At 37.4% G+C, this 18,291-nt stretch overlaps 1 protein-coding gene across 15 annotated transcripts in view; it reads left to right on the top strand.

The window, feature by feature from the left end:
* The window catches only part of DENND4C (DENN domain containing 4C), a 149,123-nt gene that overhangs the window by 106,844 nt on the left and 23,988 nt on the right, over positions 1–18,291 (top strand). For 10 of the 15 annotated variants that reach the window (XM_077966027.1, XM_015117629.3, XM_015117630.3 and 7 more), the window contains 8 exons: positions 284–428; positions 700–846; positions 5,298–5,420; positions 6,906–7,052; positions 10,205–11,370; positions 15,556–15,733; positions 16,913–17,022; positions 17,321–17,496. In XM_077966027.1, coding sequence (XP_077822153.1) covers positions 284–428; positions 700–846; positions 5,298–5,420; positions 6,906–7,052; positions 10,205–11,370; positions 15,556–15,733; positions 16,913–17,022; positions 17,321–17,496 — 2,192 coding nt within the window. The remainder of the gene's footprint in view (positions 1–283; positions 429–699; positions 847–5,297; positions 5,421–6,905; positions 7,053–10,204; positions 11,371–15,555; positions 15,734–16,912; positions 17,023–17,320; positions 17,497–18,291) is intronic. The other 5 variants (XM_015117632.3, XM_077966022.1, XM_077966023.1 and 2 more) reach the window with 1 other exon arrangement.

Raw genomic sequence — 18,291 nt, 5'->3', positions numbered from 1 at the left:
AAGAGTGTGTAGGGGTTCTTTTGTCCACATCCTTAATCAACATCTTTTGTTTTTTTGACAATAGTGATTCTAACAAGTACGAGGTGATAAGATATCTCATTGTAGTCTTACTTTGCATTTCTCTCATGTTTAGTAATGTTTAGCATTTTTTTATATACCTCTTGGCCAGTATAACTGTTTATATTTGTGTGTATATATATAAACATATACACACACATATGTATGAATTTTTAAAATCAGATATTGCTAATTAACATTATTTTTACCCTTATTTTACCTTTAGGTAGTTTTGGAGAGCCCGTGGCCTAGCAGTACCCGCAGTGGTATCTTCTTATGGACGAAGGTACGGAATGTGGTACATGGCTTGGCACAGTTTAGGCAGCCGCTTAAAAAGACTGTGCAAAGGTCACAGGTCTCCTCAATATCAGGTAATACATGTGATTAGAAATATACTTCCTTGCTGAACCATGAGCTTTATAGGCATATGAATTTTTAGCTATGTGAAGTAGAAAACTTAAATTCTGGTAGACATTTTCACATACATTTAAAGACAGATTATCTTAGTCCAAAATTGTTTTTGTTTTTTTCCAGAAATTTAGAAAGTGTTCTGCAACTATAAATGAACTGTGGGTCATTCATGTTTAGTGTAAGAGATTATCAATGCATGAGTTATTGAATTGCTATTGTCCTTATCTTTAGCTCTTCAAAATGTCACAGGTGGAAGTGATGGGGACACGGTGAGCCACGGTAGCGTGGATAGTTCTAATGATGCTAACAATGGGGAGCACACAGTCTTCGTCAGAGATTTAATCAGGCTTGAGTCCATTGATAATCACTCTAGCACAGGTACTAAAATCCAGATTTTACTAACCGTTTACTTACTCTCATGTTAAATCTTTCCTTTTTCAAAAAGCTTCTTCCCTTCTTGAGTTTGTGTGATATGACTACTTTGAAAGTACTGTATACTTACAAGAGAAACAATAGAGTCTGCAGATCACTTCTCTTTATTTCCTGTAGTATAAAATTAGTATGGGAGTGCTGTGCACAGTGCTGTAGCGTGATGCTTCTTTGTATTTGCTTATCATTAATTTATGAAAGTGTATGCTATAATTAGGAATCATGAGTTAAGGAACTTGAAAAGTAGTGACAACTTGCAAATCTTTTAAAAAAATTAAATAGAAAATGTATCTTAAAATTTTAAGAGTATGAATATTAAAGAGGGAAGGAAGTAAGTCACACAATGAGAGAAAGTAATCTCTTTAAGTTACATTTTTTAAGATCTGAGAAGCTGTTGAAGCTGCTTTTATGTACATAGCCATCCCTCTCCTCTGAAGTTAGAAATAAGTGTAACTAAAGTAGCACATTGTGCAGATATATGTGTGTTGCACATCCTTCTTCTTGTGTTGTTTTTTTTGTTGTGGTTGTTTTTAATATCTCAAGCCTTCCTTTAAAAAGAATTCTGGGTCTAATTCCTGTACTTCATCTGATGAACTTGTCTCAATGACTGAAGTTTCCTTTTCTCTGCTCTTTGTTGCTTTGCTTTTTGCTCTGTGCTGTTTCTTGGTGCTGCATTTGTCCTTGGCTGTCATGGTGTGGGGTGCAGACAGACTTGTATGACGTGAAGCTATGGATACACGTGTGCATTAATGCTACCCTTGAATGTTAACCACATCAGGTAATTTCCCATTTATTAGGTTAAATTTTGCTGACATGCAAGGGTGGGGGAAAGACCTTTCATTGTATTTTAAGTATTGTTATTAGTGGTAAACAGTTTTCATTTTCTTGCCTTTTCTCCTTCAGGTAAATGTAATCATATATAGACTCTATTGAAAATATCCAACTAACTTTTCATGGTCAGTTTGCAAAGCATATTTGTTATCTTATTTGAAAATATATTATGCCTTGCTAAAATTCTTATTTTAAGGTTGGTTTGTAGCATCATTGTGACAAATAGTGTTATAGGCATTGAAGAAGTAATTGTTTCAGCTGTTGAGGTGGTGTGGCTATTGCTTTCCAAAACTGATCTTGCTGAATTCTTGTGCTAAAAACAACCTTCATATAATTACAGGAGCATGTGTAAATTTGAAAGTCAACATAAAGCTATAGGTTACAATCCTGTTTGTAATTAACTTCCTCAGTTTGCCATCATGTTTGTATATTATATTAACAAATAAGAATTTTTATGAAACTTTTACTTTAAAGCCACCATATTTTATTTCATCTAATATTTTTTCATGATACTTGTAGAAGAAATGGGCTTCATGTATAAAAAACAAAAAACATTTTTTGTATGTAAACGTTTACCAGGAATAGTAATAGATAAACACCTCTCCTCTTATTCCTTCAGAATTTTAAGTTTATCTCATTATAGAGGCAATTTACTCCTTTAATGGAAATACCAGTCTCCTAGTAATCCTGGGTGTTTGGTATAAAGACTTCAGTAGTTGGGCACAAACTTTCAGGTCCCCTTTATTTATATTTTAGCTGCATTTCAAATAACTGAATGCCACATACTGAATTTGCAGTGATGGTGTACCTTTGTAGAACTTCTGACAATGCCATTGCATGCTTTTGGGATTTTCAGCCCAGATGCTTAAGTTGCTCCTTTCATTAAGGATTATCTCGTGGAATCTTTCCACTTGGTACCTGGTACAGAGTGACTTAGCTGTTAGGAGCATGTTTGGTTTTAATCTACCCGGGTCCCAGCCTAGTGTTCATTTCATGGCACCATATTGCTTTATCAGACTTTTTGAGGGAGCTAGTAAAAAAGTGACTGAAGTTAGTCATTCTAAGTAGTAGTATTTAAAGACATTAATTCTTTTGTTGTATGGCAAACCCAGAGTCTGAGTGGCAGTGTAATAAGTGATGGAAAATGGAGGTACTGCATATGTTATTTTATGTGTCCTTTACTGACATCTTTATACTGTTTTCTCTAGTACCTGATCTTAGTTTTGATTTTAAATTATAGAACTTTAAAGTCAAAACAGACTATTAAAATATTTAAAATAATTTCAAACTTACAGAAAAGTTGCAAGAATAATACAGAAAACTCTTGTATCTTTAATCTAGATTCCCTCCTTTTTAGTTTGCCACATTTGCTTTATTATTTTCATTCGGTATGCATACACATACCATTTCTTTTTCCTTTTTTTTTTTTTTTTTTTTTTGAGACGGAGTCTCGCTCTGTCGCCCAGGCTGGAGTGCAGTGGCCGGATCTCAGCTCACTGCAAGCTCCGCCTCCCGGGTTCACGCCATTCTCCTGCCTCAGCCTCCCAAGTAGCTGGGACTACAGGCGCCTGCCACCTCACCCGGCTAGTGTTTTGTATTTTTTTTTTTAGTAGAGACGGGGTTTCACCAGGTTAGCCAGGATGGTCTCGATCTTCTGACCTTGTGATCCGCCCATCTTGGCCTCCCAAAGTGCTGGGATTACAGGCTTGAGCCACCGCGCCCGGCCCCATTTCTTTTTCCTAAATCATGTGAGCAGGTTACATACATCTTGCCCTTTACCTCTTTATTATTTCAGTGGTATTTTCTCTTATATACAACCACACTTTAGTTACCAAATTGAAGAAAACATTGATATACTACTTCATAGTTTATATTCCAAGTTTGTCAGTTATCCCAGTGTTCCTTGTGGTACTTTAACTCCCTTTCTTTAGTCTTCCTTAACCTGGCACAGTTCCTTAGCCTTTTAAAAAATCTTTTATGACCTTGGCCTTTTTGAAGAATTCATAATTATTTTGTGGAATGTTTCTTAACTTGGGTTTGTCTGTTATTTCCTAGCGATTAGGTTATGCATCCATGGGTGTGCTACATAAATGATGTTGAATACTTCTCAAGTTGTCACATCCTACAGGCACACACAGTCTGTCCTTCATCGGTGATATTAATTTGGATCACCTAGTCTCACTATTGTCTGGTTTCTCTATGCTTAGTTACTATAATCTTTTTCTTCCTCTCAGATAATAAGCTATTTTTGAAAGGACACTCTGAGACAATGTGCTAATATCCTTTCTCATGACACTTTCTCTTTTAAATTTGGCATCCATTGATGATGCTTGCCTGAACCAGTCATTACTGTGATGGCTACAAAGTGGTGATTCTGCCAATTCTATCACTGTTTTCAAATTTAGAAGACGATGTTCTAGTATATGGAAAATTCTCCATTCTCTGTTTTTTTCTTATTTATTATCAGTATGGACTGATGGGTTCCTGTTTTATTCATTGAAGTATAATTCATTACTGCACTTATTTGGTCCTCAAATTATCCCTGTGTTGGCCAGTGGAAGCTCTTTTAAGCTGTTTTTTATATCCTTTAGATATTCTCCCATTATGTTTCTGAACACTACCTTTTTGGCACAACAAAATGTTCTAGCTCAATCTTATACCTTCTCTGTCTGAGCTCTGGAATCAGCCATTTCTTCAGGGACCCCAGGTTCTTGTTCATGGGGAATAGATTTTAGAAGCCAAGATTTGGGATCACTGTTACCACAGTGTTACTGCTTCTAAACTTTTTTCCTAAACTAGAAAATATGTGTACTGTACATAAAAAATAATTTCAGAATTGTCACACCCATTTCTCTGTGAAAAACAAACCTACTAAGCAGTTAAGGGTTTGACTATTACTCTTAGGCTTACGGTGGATATTCAAAATAATGTGTTCAAAGTTACTTGGATTAGTCCTCCCCTGGCCCTTTCAGTGGGGTTATATTATTCATGGGAAATATAGTTGGCTTCATTTGTTTCCATTTGCATTCAGTTGCACCCCCTTTATCTTACTAATTTTTTTAAACATGCAGAAGTGTATTGTATCTCCAGAGATAAAAACAATACCATAAGCTATACATAGAGAAGTTTTATCCCTCTTTATTCATTGCATCTTATTTCCCCCCAACCGTGGTAGGTAACCATCTTTACTGTTTCCTGGTTTATTTTTCCTAAATTTCTTTTTGCAAAAGTAAGCAGATGTATGTGTGTTTTTTTCTTACAGAGAAGGTAGCATTCTGTAGACACTCTTCAAAAGACACTTTTCCAAACATCTTGTCTACATCTTTTTAATTTACAGATGAAGAAATTAAGATGTAGTGCTTCCAAATGTGTTTAGTCTTTGATGTTCCTGTTTCTACTGTTCTTTGTGGCTTATCATTATTTTTTAAATGTTCTGTGTTCCTTGTGTGCTTTCTTGTCTTTTGTCTAACCGTCATTGTGTAGGTCAGTGGAATTTTCTTTTGATATTTTATATATGAATTATAAGTATATGAAAACATTTATATGTAAGTCTGCATTCTTTTTAACAGGTGGTCAGTCTGACCAAGGATATGGGTCTAAGGATGAACTTATAAAGGATGATATAGAAATTCATGTGCCTGAAGAACAAGCAACAAGAGAATTGATAACTAAAACAAAAATGCAAACAGAAGGTTAAGTCCTGATATTTACGAACTTTACTTAGAATAATACCTGCATTATTAATAATTAAAAGTTTATCTTAGTTGATAGCTTTGATGATTATTTTCACAAATGTAAGGTCTGGCTCCTAAGATGCTATGTACTTAACAGTACATATAAGGTAGATTTTGGTAGTCTCTGAAGTTTTAAAATTTAAGAGACTTTTGTTTCTTTTTCTTTTTCTTTTTCTTTTTCTTTTTTTTGTTTTGTTTTAGAGACAGAGTCTTGCTCTCTCGCCTAGGCTGAGTGCAGTGGCGAGAACATGTCTTACTGCAGCCCTGGTCTCCTGGCCTCATGATCCTCCTTCCTCAGTCCCCTGTCAGCTGGGACCACAGGCACGTGCCACCATGCCCAGCTAATTTTTTTATGTTTTGTAGAGACAAGGTCTCGCCATGTTGCCCGGCTAGTCTTGACCTCCTGAACTTAAGTGATCTTCCCGCCTCAGCCTCCCAAAGTGCTGGGATTACAGGTGTGAGCCACCACACTCTGTAGGTCAGCCCTTAATTTTGCGGGAAAGTATGACCCATTGAGGTATTTGCCATATTTACATAGCTACTTTTGACAGAACCAGGACTAAACTTTGAGTCATCAAAACTTCTATTTTAGTGCCATTTTTAATTTTGAAAGGCTCTTTCACTAGCAGTCCTTCAAATATCTAGGTGCATAGTTTTCATTGGTAGGTTAAAAATAGTCTATGTGGGCTGGGTGCGGTGGCTCATGCCTGTGATCCCAGCACTTTGGGCGGCTGAGGTGGGTGGATCATGTAGTCAGGAGTTCGAGACCAGCCTGGCCAATGTGGTGAAACCCCGTCTCTACTAAAAATACAAAAATTAGCCAGGCATGGTGGCAGACACCTGTAATCCCAGGTACTGGGGAGGCTGAGGCAGGAGAATCGCTTGAACCTGGGAAGCGGAGGTTGCAGTGAGCTGCTACTCTGCCATTGCACTCCAGCCTGGGTGATAAGAGCAAGACTCCATCTCAAAAAAAAAAAAAAAGTCTATGTGATTTTTCCTGTTTTTTATAGGACTCATTAAGGCAGAGATAATTTGTTGTAATAATTTTATGAAAATATGAAGGAATATTTTGGCTTATGGAATAAGAAAGACACTCTTCCTGTTCTCTTTCACAAAAGTATACTTTCTTTAATGTTACTTATTTTATACTCCAGAGTTTTGGAGAATCAAGCCCCTCTCCTGCTTGCCAAGTGATGAGAAGGAGAACTGAAGACCAGAGACTTTATGATTCACTAAAGAACATTTATGTTAGGATTATTGAATGGTTAAACAAAGCATTTCAGTTAATGGCAGCATTTATGGCATAAAGTAAACCAGACACAAAGTAAAATAGACACACTGACTGTTGGAGAAAAATACATACAATATGTAAAAGTCAGTATATGGTTTCTGTTTAATATTGGCAAAAGTAGGAATGATAACATCCAAATTTTTTTTTTCCAGAGGTGTGTGATGCCTCTGCTATTGTGGCAAAACATTCACAACCTAGTCCAGAGCCTCACAGTCCTACTGAATCTCCTGCATGGGGCAGCAGTATTGTGAAAGTTCCGTCTGGTATATTTGATATCAACAGCAGGAAAAGTAGCACCGGTAAGTCTTTACATTTTGGTTATTAAATATTTAAAATAAACGTCTATAGACACGTATGTGTCTTTAATGACATTAAATTTTTTACTTAATTGTAATGAACATGCTAAAGAGCCAGAAGGGACTTTTGAATTCTCTAAATCAGCTAAAGAAATTGAAAATATTGTTATTTAAAGGTGTTTGATTTTTAAAAGGAGTATTTAGTGTGTTTAATTGTTATTTAGAATACCCTTTCCTGTTGTGGTGCCCGTTCTCCATTTGGCCACTCTTTCTCGTTTTAGATAATGAGAAAGTGTACTTGTAGGGCTTCCTGTATGCATCATGAACAGAGAGGCAGTGATGTGATCAAATTCCAGAGGGCTTATGAGTGGCCGGTTAATTCCTATCACTGAAGGGAAATAGAAGAAAAAGATTCACGTCATTTCCGCTCTACACAGATATGCCAGTGGGTCTTTGATTTTGGCCATTGTTATAGGTACCCCAAGCCACTTTTTATTTGTGATTATTGTACTAAATAACTCTGTGTGTATGACTCCCTTGAATTTGAGTTTTCTACTTTCATTATATATAGGCCTCCCAAGACTCTTCTGGCACACGTCTAAGTATATGATTTTAAAAGACGATGAAATTGGCCTGCATCCTTTGCCCTTCATTAGTGGTGGCTGCAGTTCACTTTTCTAAAGTTGACTGTCTTGTCTGAAGATGTATCTATTGTATGACTTTACAGAAATTAATTTGTTCAGCTTCTTAAACCAATGTAAAAGTACTCCTGTTCTTAAAGTCTTTTCTCTTTGTATTTACCGTGACTCTGAGTTTCACTCATTACTTGTTTGGTTAGTGCTCAAGAGGTGGTGGGGCTAAAGGTTTTTTGAGAAAATAATTGATATATACATTGCAGATCCCATTTTCCCAACCTCTTGATAGCAGAGATGCTGGGGAAAAGGAGGGAAGAGTTTTCTTTGTCAGAGGCTTAGCGTCCTCTCAAAATATTGAACTGGACATTGTGGACTGCTGTGTTTCCTTCCCTTTTTAACTTATTTTCATATTAAGAATGAAGGGTGAGGATAATGGGGCTTTTGTCAGTATAGCAATTTTTTTTTTAACATTGAATAAAATGTGCTGTTAAATTCCTGGAAATACTGTGAGAACCAATAATATTTGCAAAGATTTGTTTCTCAAATATTGGGAACAGCTTTCAAAGCAGGTACATATTTTGAGTTGTAAAATAGGCTAGTTTAATTCCCATGAAGGCTTAAAAGAATATCTCTAAATGCTTATTCTGATTAATTTATATAATTATGATTATTAGTACTAACTTGAAAGATTAAAAAGAACCTTGAAATCAATCTTGAAGTTTAAAAGAAAGATCTTTTCTAAGACAGCTTTTTTCCTTGAAGCTCCCAGACATTTTTATGCTTTTTAACAAAACAAATGATGTGACTACAGTAAAAAGCAATGGATAAAAAAGAAAACAAAGGAAAAGAAAAACACAAATGAGAATCCTAAATATGAATAATTCAGGCTGCTATACAATTCCATAGACTAGATGGCTTATAAACAACAGAAATTTATTTCTGCCAGGCTCAGTGGCTTATGCCTGTAATCCCAGCAATTTGGCAGGCTGGAGGGGAAGATCGCTTGAGGCCATGAGATTGAGGCTGCAGTGAGCCATGATTGCACCACTATACTCCAGCCTAGGTGACAGAGTAAGGCCCTGACTTTATTTGTTTGTTTTTGAGACAGACTCTCACTCTGTCACTTAGGCTGGAGTGTAGTGGCGCAGTCGTGGCTCACTGCAGCCTCAGCTTCCTGGGCTCAAGCAATCGAGGATTCTCCTGCCTCATTCCCCCAAGTAGGTGGAACTACAGGCAAGCACCACCACGTCTGGCTAATTTTTGTATTTTTTTTCTGGAGACAGGGTTTCTCCATGTTGCCCAGGCTGGTCTCGAGCTCCTGAGCTCAGGTGATCCACCTGCTTCAGCCTCCCAAAGTGCTGGGATTACAGGTGTGAGCCACCGTGCCCAGCCTGACTCTAACTTAAAAAAAAAAAAGAAAAAAGAAAAGAAAGAAATTTATTTCTTACAGTTCTAGAGTCTGGAAAGTCCAGGATTAGGGTGTTAGCATGGTGAGTTCTGCAGAGGGCCCTCTTCCAGGTTGCAGACTGCTAACTTACTGTATCCTTGTACAGCAGAGAAGGAGACAGCTCTCCTTCTCTAAGGGCTCTAATCCCATTCATCAGGGTTCCGTTTTCATAATCAAATTATCTTTCAAAGGCCCTGCCTCCTAATACCATCACACTGGGGGTTAGGATTTCAGCATGTGGATTTTGAGGGACACAAACATTCAGTCTGTAACAGGAAGACTTAAGTTCTAATAATGATTCAAATAGGAAATAATAGCTTTTGGAGTGAAACAAATTGCATGGTAGCAAAGAGTAAAAGACTGCTTTCTTCTTCCAAAGCTGGGGGAAGCTGCTGTGGCCATTAGCATATTTTTTCTCTACCTGATCAAATAAGACTGACTTCTGTGAAGGCTGGGATTATGTCTGTTTTATTTGCCTTTGTATTCCTAGCACCTCATATAGTGGATACTACTAGACCTTTAGATATTTGTTGAAGAAATGGATATATCTGAGTAATTTTTTAACCACTCAGGTTTTATCAGCCTTCTTAGAATTTTCCAGTGCTAGGCATTCCATTCCGGATTCTTTTACTTTGCAGCAGTAAGACTTTGAGTATAGCAAATATACAATTCCTCTGCGATTACAAATTTGCTTTTTGCAGAGTAGATTCCTGGCAAGTATTTGTTGAATTGGATACAAAACTAAGATGGAAGAGATTCTTTCTTTTTTTGTATTTCAATGAACAACACAGGTATATCCACCTATCATATGTTGCATGATTTGTTTTTTTAAATGGGTGTTTATATACATACAGGATGAAAGACTGATTATACATTAAAATGTTATCTCTGGGAGGCAGGTTTAAATAGCTCTTCCAGAGCACTTTTTTAAACACCTTCTTTATGGCCTCTAAATTTTCTGGATCTTTTATTCTGAGTATATGTCACATTCATAATCAGGAAAACAATAAACATTTTAATAAAAGTTAACTTGGAAAATAGATTCATCGTTAATATTTTACTTTCCCTTTTAGGTAGTATATCAAATGTGCTGGTTTCTACTCAAGATCCAGTTGAAGATGCAGTCTTTGGCGAAGCTACTAATCTCAAGAAGAATGGTGATAGAGGAGAAAAAAGACAAAAGCATTTTCCTGAGAGAAGTTGTAGTTTTAGTTCTGAAAGTCGAGCAGGAATGTTGCTTAAGAAGAGTAGTTTGGATTCGAATTCAAGTGAAATGGCTATCATGATGGGAGCAGATGCTAAGATTCTCACAGCAGCATTGACATGTCCTAAGACTTCTCCATTTCATATCGCAAGAACCCATACCTTTGAGAATGTTAGCTGTCACCTACCTGATAGTAGGACTTGTGTGTCTGAAAGTACTTGGAATCCTGAGTACAGATCATCTCCGGTGCCAGAGATGCTTGAGGAAAGCCAAGAACTCCTTGAGCCTGTGACTGATGGTATACCTAAAACTACTGCAACAGAGGATACATATGAGAGTCTACTAAGTGATAGTAACAGTAATCAGTCCAGAGACTTGAAAACAGGATCCAAAGATCTGAGGAATAAGAGAAGTAGTTTATATGGTATTGCTAAGGAGGTTGAGAGGGAAGATGTTGAAACTGGACTAGATCCTTTGTCTCTTTTAGCCACTGAATGTTCAGGGGGAGAAACTCTTGATTCTGAAGATAAGTTGTTTTCTCCAGTTATTGCACGTAATCTGGCTGATGAAATAGAAAGCTATATGAACCTAAAAAGTCCCCTAGGTAGTAAATCTTCTAGTATGGAATTACATGGAGAGGAAAACAGAGAGTCTGGCATGACTACTGCATTTATTCATGCTCTAGAGAGGAGATCAAGCCTACCTTTAGATCATGGTTCACCAGCACAGGAAAATCCTGAAAGTGAGAAAAGCTCGCCTGCAGTGTCCAGGTCTAAAACTTTTACTGGGCGTTTCAAGCAGCAAACCCCCTCTCGAACTCATAAAGAACGTTCAACTTCTTTGTCAGCACTGATACGTTCTTCGCCACATGGCTCGTTGGGTTCTGTAGTAAATTCTTTGTCAGGACTAAAGCTGGATAATATACTCTCAGGGCCCAAGATAGATGTCCTAAAATCTGGTATGAAACAAGCAGCGACTGTAGCCAGTAAGATGTGGGTAGCTGTTGCATCTGCCTACAGCTACTCAGATGATGAGGTAAGAAAGCTTTATGTGTGTAGTCTGTCTGCTATTGGAATGTTTATAGTATCTTTCTAGAAATATATATATTATTGTTAAGAGATTTCTGTGCCCAGGCTGGAGTGCAGTGGCGTGATCTTGGCTGTCTGCAACCTCTGCCTCCCGGGTTTGAGTCATTCTCTTGCCTCACCCTCCTGAGTAGCTGGGACTATAGGGATATGCCACCATGCCCAGCTAATTTTTGTATTTTTAGTAGAGATGAGGTTTCACCATGTTGGCCAGGCTGGTCTTGAACTCCTGACCTCAGGTGATCCACCTGTATCAGCCTCCCAAAGTGCTGGGATTACAGGCATGAGCCAACGTGCCTGGCTGATTTCTGGTAACTTTGGTTTTTATATTTTGTGTAGTCTATCTGATATTGGAATGTTTGTATATCTTTTTAAAAATATATGAAGGATTATTAAGAGAGTGCTGGTAACTTTGGTTTTCATATTTAAAAACTATGCATATTTGTTTTGTTTCTTGAAGTAACTTGAACCATATATGTAAGGAAGTTAATAATATAGAAATAGAATATCAGGACCATTTTATAATTCCATAGACTAGTCTAAACTAAAACATGATTTATTTCTTTGAAAGCTCTAATGATTAGTGTTTGAAGTTAATAAAAATGCCATATTATATTTGTGTAGCATTCACTTTTAAAATAATTTTTACCTATGTAATCTCCTTAATACATATAAGTCAAGCTGAAGCTTAATCCATAGATTTCATACTACATGGCAAAAATAATTGTCTTTAAAAAACGTTATACACATAGAGTTAATCATTAGATCTTTTGGTAAAAATGAAAGTAAGTTTTGCTTGTTTTACAGAAAAAAATTGAAATTTCACCTTGTATGCAAATAATTGTATAGTATTTGAGGACTTTAGTAGATAAGGCAGATACCTACAATGTTTGCTCTCATTATTTAACAGTATGTCCTAGGTACTGTTATAAGTTGTATGTCTGCTTTTATATATTAATATATACAAACATATGTATTTATTTAATTTTCATAGCAACCCCATGAGGGTGGTACTGTTGTTATCCTGATTTTTTAGATGATATTTGAAACTCAGAGAGGCTAACTAGGGAACAGTAGAACTATGATTTGAAGTCAAAGAGATTAGATCTAGAATCCATGCTTTTACCTTAGAAGCAATATCTCAGGAGAAGATACCAAAGAGCAATATATGAAAAGAGGTTCAGGTTGGGGGCTATCCGGAAAAAAAGCAAAGCAGGTGATATCTAAGTTAGGATTTGAAGGATAAATTTGACATTTGGGGTTAAAGCTTTGTAAGAAGAGTGTCAGAAGAGTATATCTAAAAGAATAATGTGAAATGGTATGGAAGCTTAAAGCATCATGCACTTTCAAGATAATATAATCAATTTCAGATTGTTAAAGATCTAAATCGGAATTAGACACATGGGAAAAGACGTTAGACATATAAGCTGGGTGCGGTGGCTCACGCCTGTAATCCCAGAACTTTGGGAGGCCGAGGCGGGTAGATCACAAGGTCTGGAGATCGAGACCATCCTGGCTAACACAGTGAAACTCCATCTGTACTAAACAGATAAAAAATTAGCCGAGTGTGGTGGCGGGTGCCTGTAGTCCCAGCTACTCAGGAAGCTGAAGCAGGAGAATGGTGTGAACCCGGGAGGCGGAAGTTGCAGTGAACTGAGATTATGCCACTGCACTCCAGCCTGGGCAACAGAGTGAGACTCTGTCTCAAAAAAAAAAAAAAAAAAAAAAAAAAAAGAAATTAGACATATAAGACTTTTATACCATTTGAAGGAATACTTTATAGACAAAATAATAATTGAATTGAAAGTATGGTATTGAACATTATAAATTAGCTATTTCATATTTAAAGAGCTTACAAGGTCAGTCAAGGGAAGGCAAAATAAAATAGCTTCCAAAGTGTCTTAATCTGGCATTATGATAAAAAAGAAAAAAAAAGAGTGTATCATTTTATTTTATTTTTTGAGACAGGGGCTTGCTCTGTTACCCAAACTGGAATACAGTGGCACAATCATGGCTTACTGTAGCCTCGACCCCCTGGGCTCAAGCAATCCTCCTGCCTCAGCCTCCTAATTGCTAGGACTACAGGCGTGCACCACCATGACTGCTAATTTTTTATTTTTTGTAGAGATATGGTCTTGCTATGTTGCCCAGGCTGGTCTTGAACGCCTGGGCTCAACTGTTCCTAGGTCTCCCAAAGTGCTGGGATTCCAGCCATGAGCCACTGCACCTGGCCTTTGTTTTATTTTTGAAATTTTACTGAGGTTGGTTATGAGGACTTATGTCTGTAATCCCAGCACTTTTAGAGGTTGAGATGAGCATTTGCTTGAGCCCAGGAGTTTGAGACTAGCCTGGGCAACATGGCGAAACCCCATCTATACACAAAAATTAGCTGGATGTGGTGGCATGTACCTGTAGTCCCAGGTACTCTGGAAGGTGAGGTGGGAGGATAGCTTGAGCCTGGGAGGCAGAGGTTGCATTGAGCCGAGATCACACCACTGCACTCCAGCCTGGGCGACAGAGACCCTATCTCCCCTACCCCCCAAAAAATTATCTAACTGTTAAAAACAGAAGTACATTCCACAGGGATATTTGGACTTGGAATATATGGCACTGTAAATTCCAAGTCACTGTGGATCTTGTCTTGTCTTTTCATTGTTACAGCCCTGGCACCAGTAAGCAGTACCTGGCAAAAGGCAAAGAGGATATACCTAATAAATATTTACAAATTAAGGAATAAATTAAAAGTCTATAAAATGTTTTTAACTTTCATCCACAGTTTAATCTAAGGAAGTAATTAGAAGTGTATGTAAAAATAGAGGAATTTTACCAATGTAATTTATATAAGATTGAAGCATTTTGAATGTTTAAGCAACAGGGGGAGTTAGTAAATAATAGTATATCAGTAAAACAGATTAGTTCACAGGGGTTTAAATAATTAGAAAATTTAATGACATTAAAATAATTACAAAAGTACAGGTTAAAAACAATATTCTAATTTGTAAAGATTTATTATATGATTTTATATATATGTTCTAAATGACTAGAAAGATATATATCAAGATTTTGATTATATTCTCTGTTGATCATAAGCGTTTTTATTCCTTGTTTTGCTTATCTGTATTTAATTTTTACAAATCATGTAACATGGTTTTATGGCAAGGAACACACAAATCTTTCGTTTTTAAAGCAAAAAAACCTGATTGTTGAAATGTTTTCAGGCCGGGCGCGGTGGCTCAAGCCTGTAATCCCAGCACTTTGGGAGGCCGAGACGGGCGGATCACGAGGTCAGGAGATCGAGACCATCCTGGCTAACATGGTGAAACGCCGTCTCTACTAAAACATACAAAAAAACTAGCCGGGCGAGGTGGCGGGCGCCTGTAGTCCCAGCTACGCGGGAGGCTGAGCCAGGAGAATGGCGTGAACCTGGGAGGCGGAGCTTGCAGTGAGCTGAGATCCGGCCACTGCACTCTAGCCTGGGTGACAAAGCAAGACTCCGTCTCAAAAAAAAAAAAAAAGAAAAAAGAAATGTTTTCTACCTCAACATTCACTTATGTAGTTAAGAGCTACAGCGTTTGAAACTTTGTTTATGTTTCGTGGCTCTAATATTGATATTTGTTATTCTGAACATTCAGATTCCTAGCCAAAATTATCACAGCAGGTTTATTTGAAACAACTCATATTATCCATATTTTAAAATTATGTAATTAAAAGTTAAAGAAGTTTAGTAATTTCTGTAAGATTACATATCTAATAAATGGTGGAGAACAAGGTCACAATCTGGCTGTCTAACTCAAAAACCCCTACTCATACAGGGATTCCTGATTCCATTAGAGACAGTGAGCTCCCTAGAATTCTGTTATTTTATAAGATTCAATATTGAGAGACACCCAGACCTCCCACATATACCTGAGGCACACCACGATCTTTTTTAAAGTATTGTTGCTTATGGCTTGAATGTCTTGGAGGGTGGAAGGGAAATTCCAAATAATAGGAGATTTCATGGTTTTGAAAAATGTGGGGATGATGATTTGTTTAAGGATTATAGAGTTTAATTCTGAAAAGGGTAGAGTGAGTATATTTCAGTGGAGAAGGTATTATTTATGTGTGTGGAATTTTTTTTTTTTTTCAATTAAAGGAGGAAACTAATAGAGATTACAGCTTCCCGGCTGGCCTAGAAGACCATATTTTGGGGGAGAATATATCGCCTAACACAAGTATCTCAGGATTGGTCCCCAGTGAACTTACCCAGAGCAACACAAGCCTTGGCAGTAGCAGCAGTAGTGGAGATGTAGGAAAACTGCATTATCCAACAGGTATGGGGAAGGATTATCCTTTCTTCATTTGCTTTATAATAGTTTTTGCTTTTTTTTTAATTTAAGAGATGGGATTTTGTCATGTTGCCCAGGCTGGTCTCGACCTCCTGATCTCAAGCAATCTGCCTGCCTCAGCCTCCCAAAGTGCTGAGATTACAGGCGAGAGCCACAGCGCCTGGCCTGCCTTTGCTTATTTTAATTTAGATGCCTGTAACTCCCCACTCAATAAGCCCCATTTGTTGAGATGATTGAGAGATTTTAAATAGTAGCCGCCTTATGATCTATTCTGATCTTCTATAATTTATAACTGCTGTGGTCACCTACTGCCTTTGTTTAGTTGTATATATTCGTGGATTATATCATTAGTTCTCAAACTTTGGCATGCATCAGAATAATCTGGGGAATTTGTTTCAAAATATATGCAAATGTCCAAACCTAACGCTAAAACTTCTGAGATTGAATTTGTGAGATGGGGCCTTGGGAATGTGTATTTTTAAGCAGTTCTCTGGGTTAATCAGATGTATACCAGAGTTTGAGAATCTCTAGGAGGTGTCATTGAAGTTTCTTACTCCATGCTACTTTTTAAAATTATGATTCTGTTCTTTTTCTCTGACTTTTTACTATAAAAATTTCAAATGTCCGAGCCAGGAATGGTGGCTCATGCTTGTAATCCTAGCACTTTGGGAGGCCGAGGCGGGTGGGTTGCCTGAGTTCAGGAGTTCGAGACCAGCCTGGGCAACACAGTGAAATCCCATCTCTACTAAAATACAAAAAAAATTAGCTGAACGTGGCAGCATGCGCCTGTAATCCCAGCTACTTGGGAGGCGGAGGCAGGAGAATCACTTGAACCCGGAAGGTGGAGGTTGCAGTGAGCCGAGATTGCACCATTGCACTCCAGCCTGGGCAACAGAGTGAGACTCTGTCTTTAAAAAAAAAAAAATTTCAAATATCCTGAAAAGTTGAAAGAATTGTATAATGAACAGTTATGTATTTTCCACCTAGATTTAATTAACTATTGTTAACTTTATCTCTTTCTATGTATGCATACATTTTTATACTAAGCCACTTGAAAAACAATTTCAGACTTTATGATATGTTCCCCCTAAATACTTTGGCACGCATTTTCAAAAAACAAGGACATTCCCTACCTAAGGTGTTATGATGTTTATTCCTTTGTAGGTGAAGTTCCATTTCCAAGAGGCATGAAAGGGCAAGACTTTGAAAAATCAGATCATGGTTCTTCTCAAAATACCAGCATGTCTAGCATCTATCAGAATTGTGCAATGGAGGTAAAAGTTCTATATTCAGTTCATGATAAAGTAGCTGTAAGTGTATTTTTATTGCAGAATGGCATTTAACAGGATTCTATGACACCCTTGTGGACAGTATAATAAGTCATTTTGTTGAATTTACTTGATGTCTTATGTAAGACAATGAACTGATAGTTTACCTGTGAAATAAAAGAACTGTTATTAATAATTCCAAATTTGATCAATAGAATAAATGAAATCCCATTATCTCAAGAGAATGCCTGTTAAGATTAATTTTTATTAAATGGTCTCAGTATCTGCATTTTTCTGTTTTTAGGTTTTGATGTCCAGTTGTTCACAGTGTAGAGCTTGTGGAACTTTAGTTTATGATGAAGAAATTATGGCTGGATGGACAGCAGATGACTCAAATTTGAATACAGCTTGTCCATTCTGTAAAAGCAACTTCTTGCCTCTTCTCAATATAGAATTCAAAGATTTGAGAGGTTCTGCAAGGTTAGTCTTAAAAAGCTCTCTCAAGAAGTAAGTACCCTCAAAAAACATGAGTTCTGGGAGAAGAGCGAAATATTCATGGTATGCTCCAGGTTTGCCTTCCTGTCTGTCCTTCACCTTCAGTATTTGAGTAGCAAATGTTAGTAATGTGGGAGTCTACTTTACCATGTTATTTAAAGTAGGATTATCAGCTGGGCTCTGTGGCTCATGCTGTAATCTCAACACTTTGTGAGGCCCAGGTGGGAGAATTGCTTGAGGTCAGGAGTTCAAGACCAGCTTGGGCAACATGGCAAGACCCTGTCTCTACAAAAGATTTTTTTTAAATTAGCTGGGCATGGTAGTGTGCACCTGTGGTAGCAGCTACTAGGAAGGCTGACACAGGAGGATCTCTTGAGCCCGGAAGTTTGAAGCTGCAGTGAGTATATATTTTAGAAGAAACAAAGGGGAAAAAAAGGCTTCAATTCTTCTCTTGTCACTTGCACTTCCTAGTAGTATTCTGCGCAGTTAAATGACCAAATTCTAGGCAATAGAAAGGAGACTAGCTGATCTATAGTTATACATTAAATAATTGAGAATTTGGTTAACTCTGTACTGACCTAAGGAATTATACTTAATATTCCGTTCGTTTTATGGAACAAGTTGAACTTTTTATTTCCTGCCTTTAGCTGCTTTATAAAAAATACATTGCCAGGTGTGGTGGCTCACACCTGTAATCCTAGCACTTTGGGAGGACGAGGCGGGTGGATTGCCTGAGCTCAGGAGTTCGAGACCAGCCTGGGCAACATGGTGAAACCCCGT

The sequence above is a fragment of the Macaca mulatta genome, chromosome 15 (assembly GCF_049350105.2).
Source record: "Macaca mulatta isolate MMU2019108-1 chromosome 15, T2T-MMU8v2.0, whole genome shotgun sequence".
In the NCBI taxonomy this organism is placed as follows: Eukaryota; Metazoa; Chordata; class Mammalia; order Primates; family Cercopithecidae; genus Macaca; species Macaca mulatta.
This window is presented reverse-complemented; position numbering and strand designations above follow the sequence as displayed.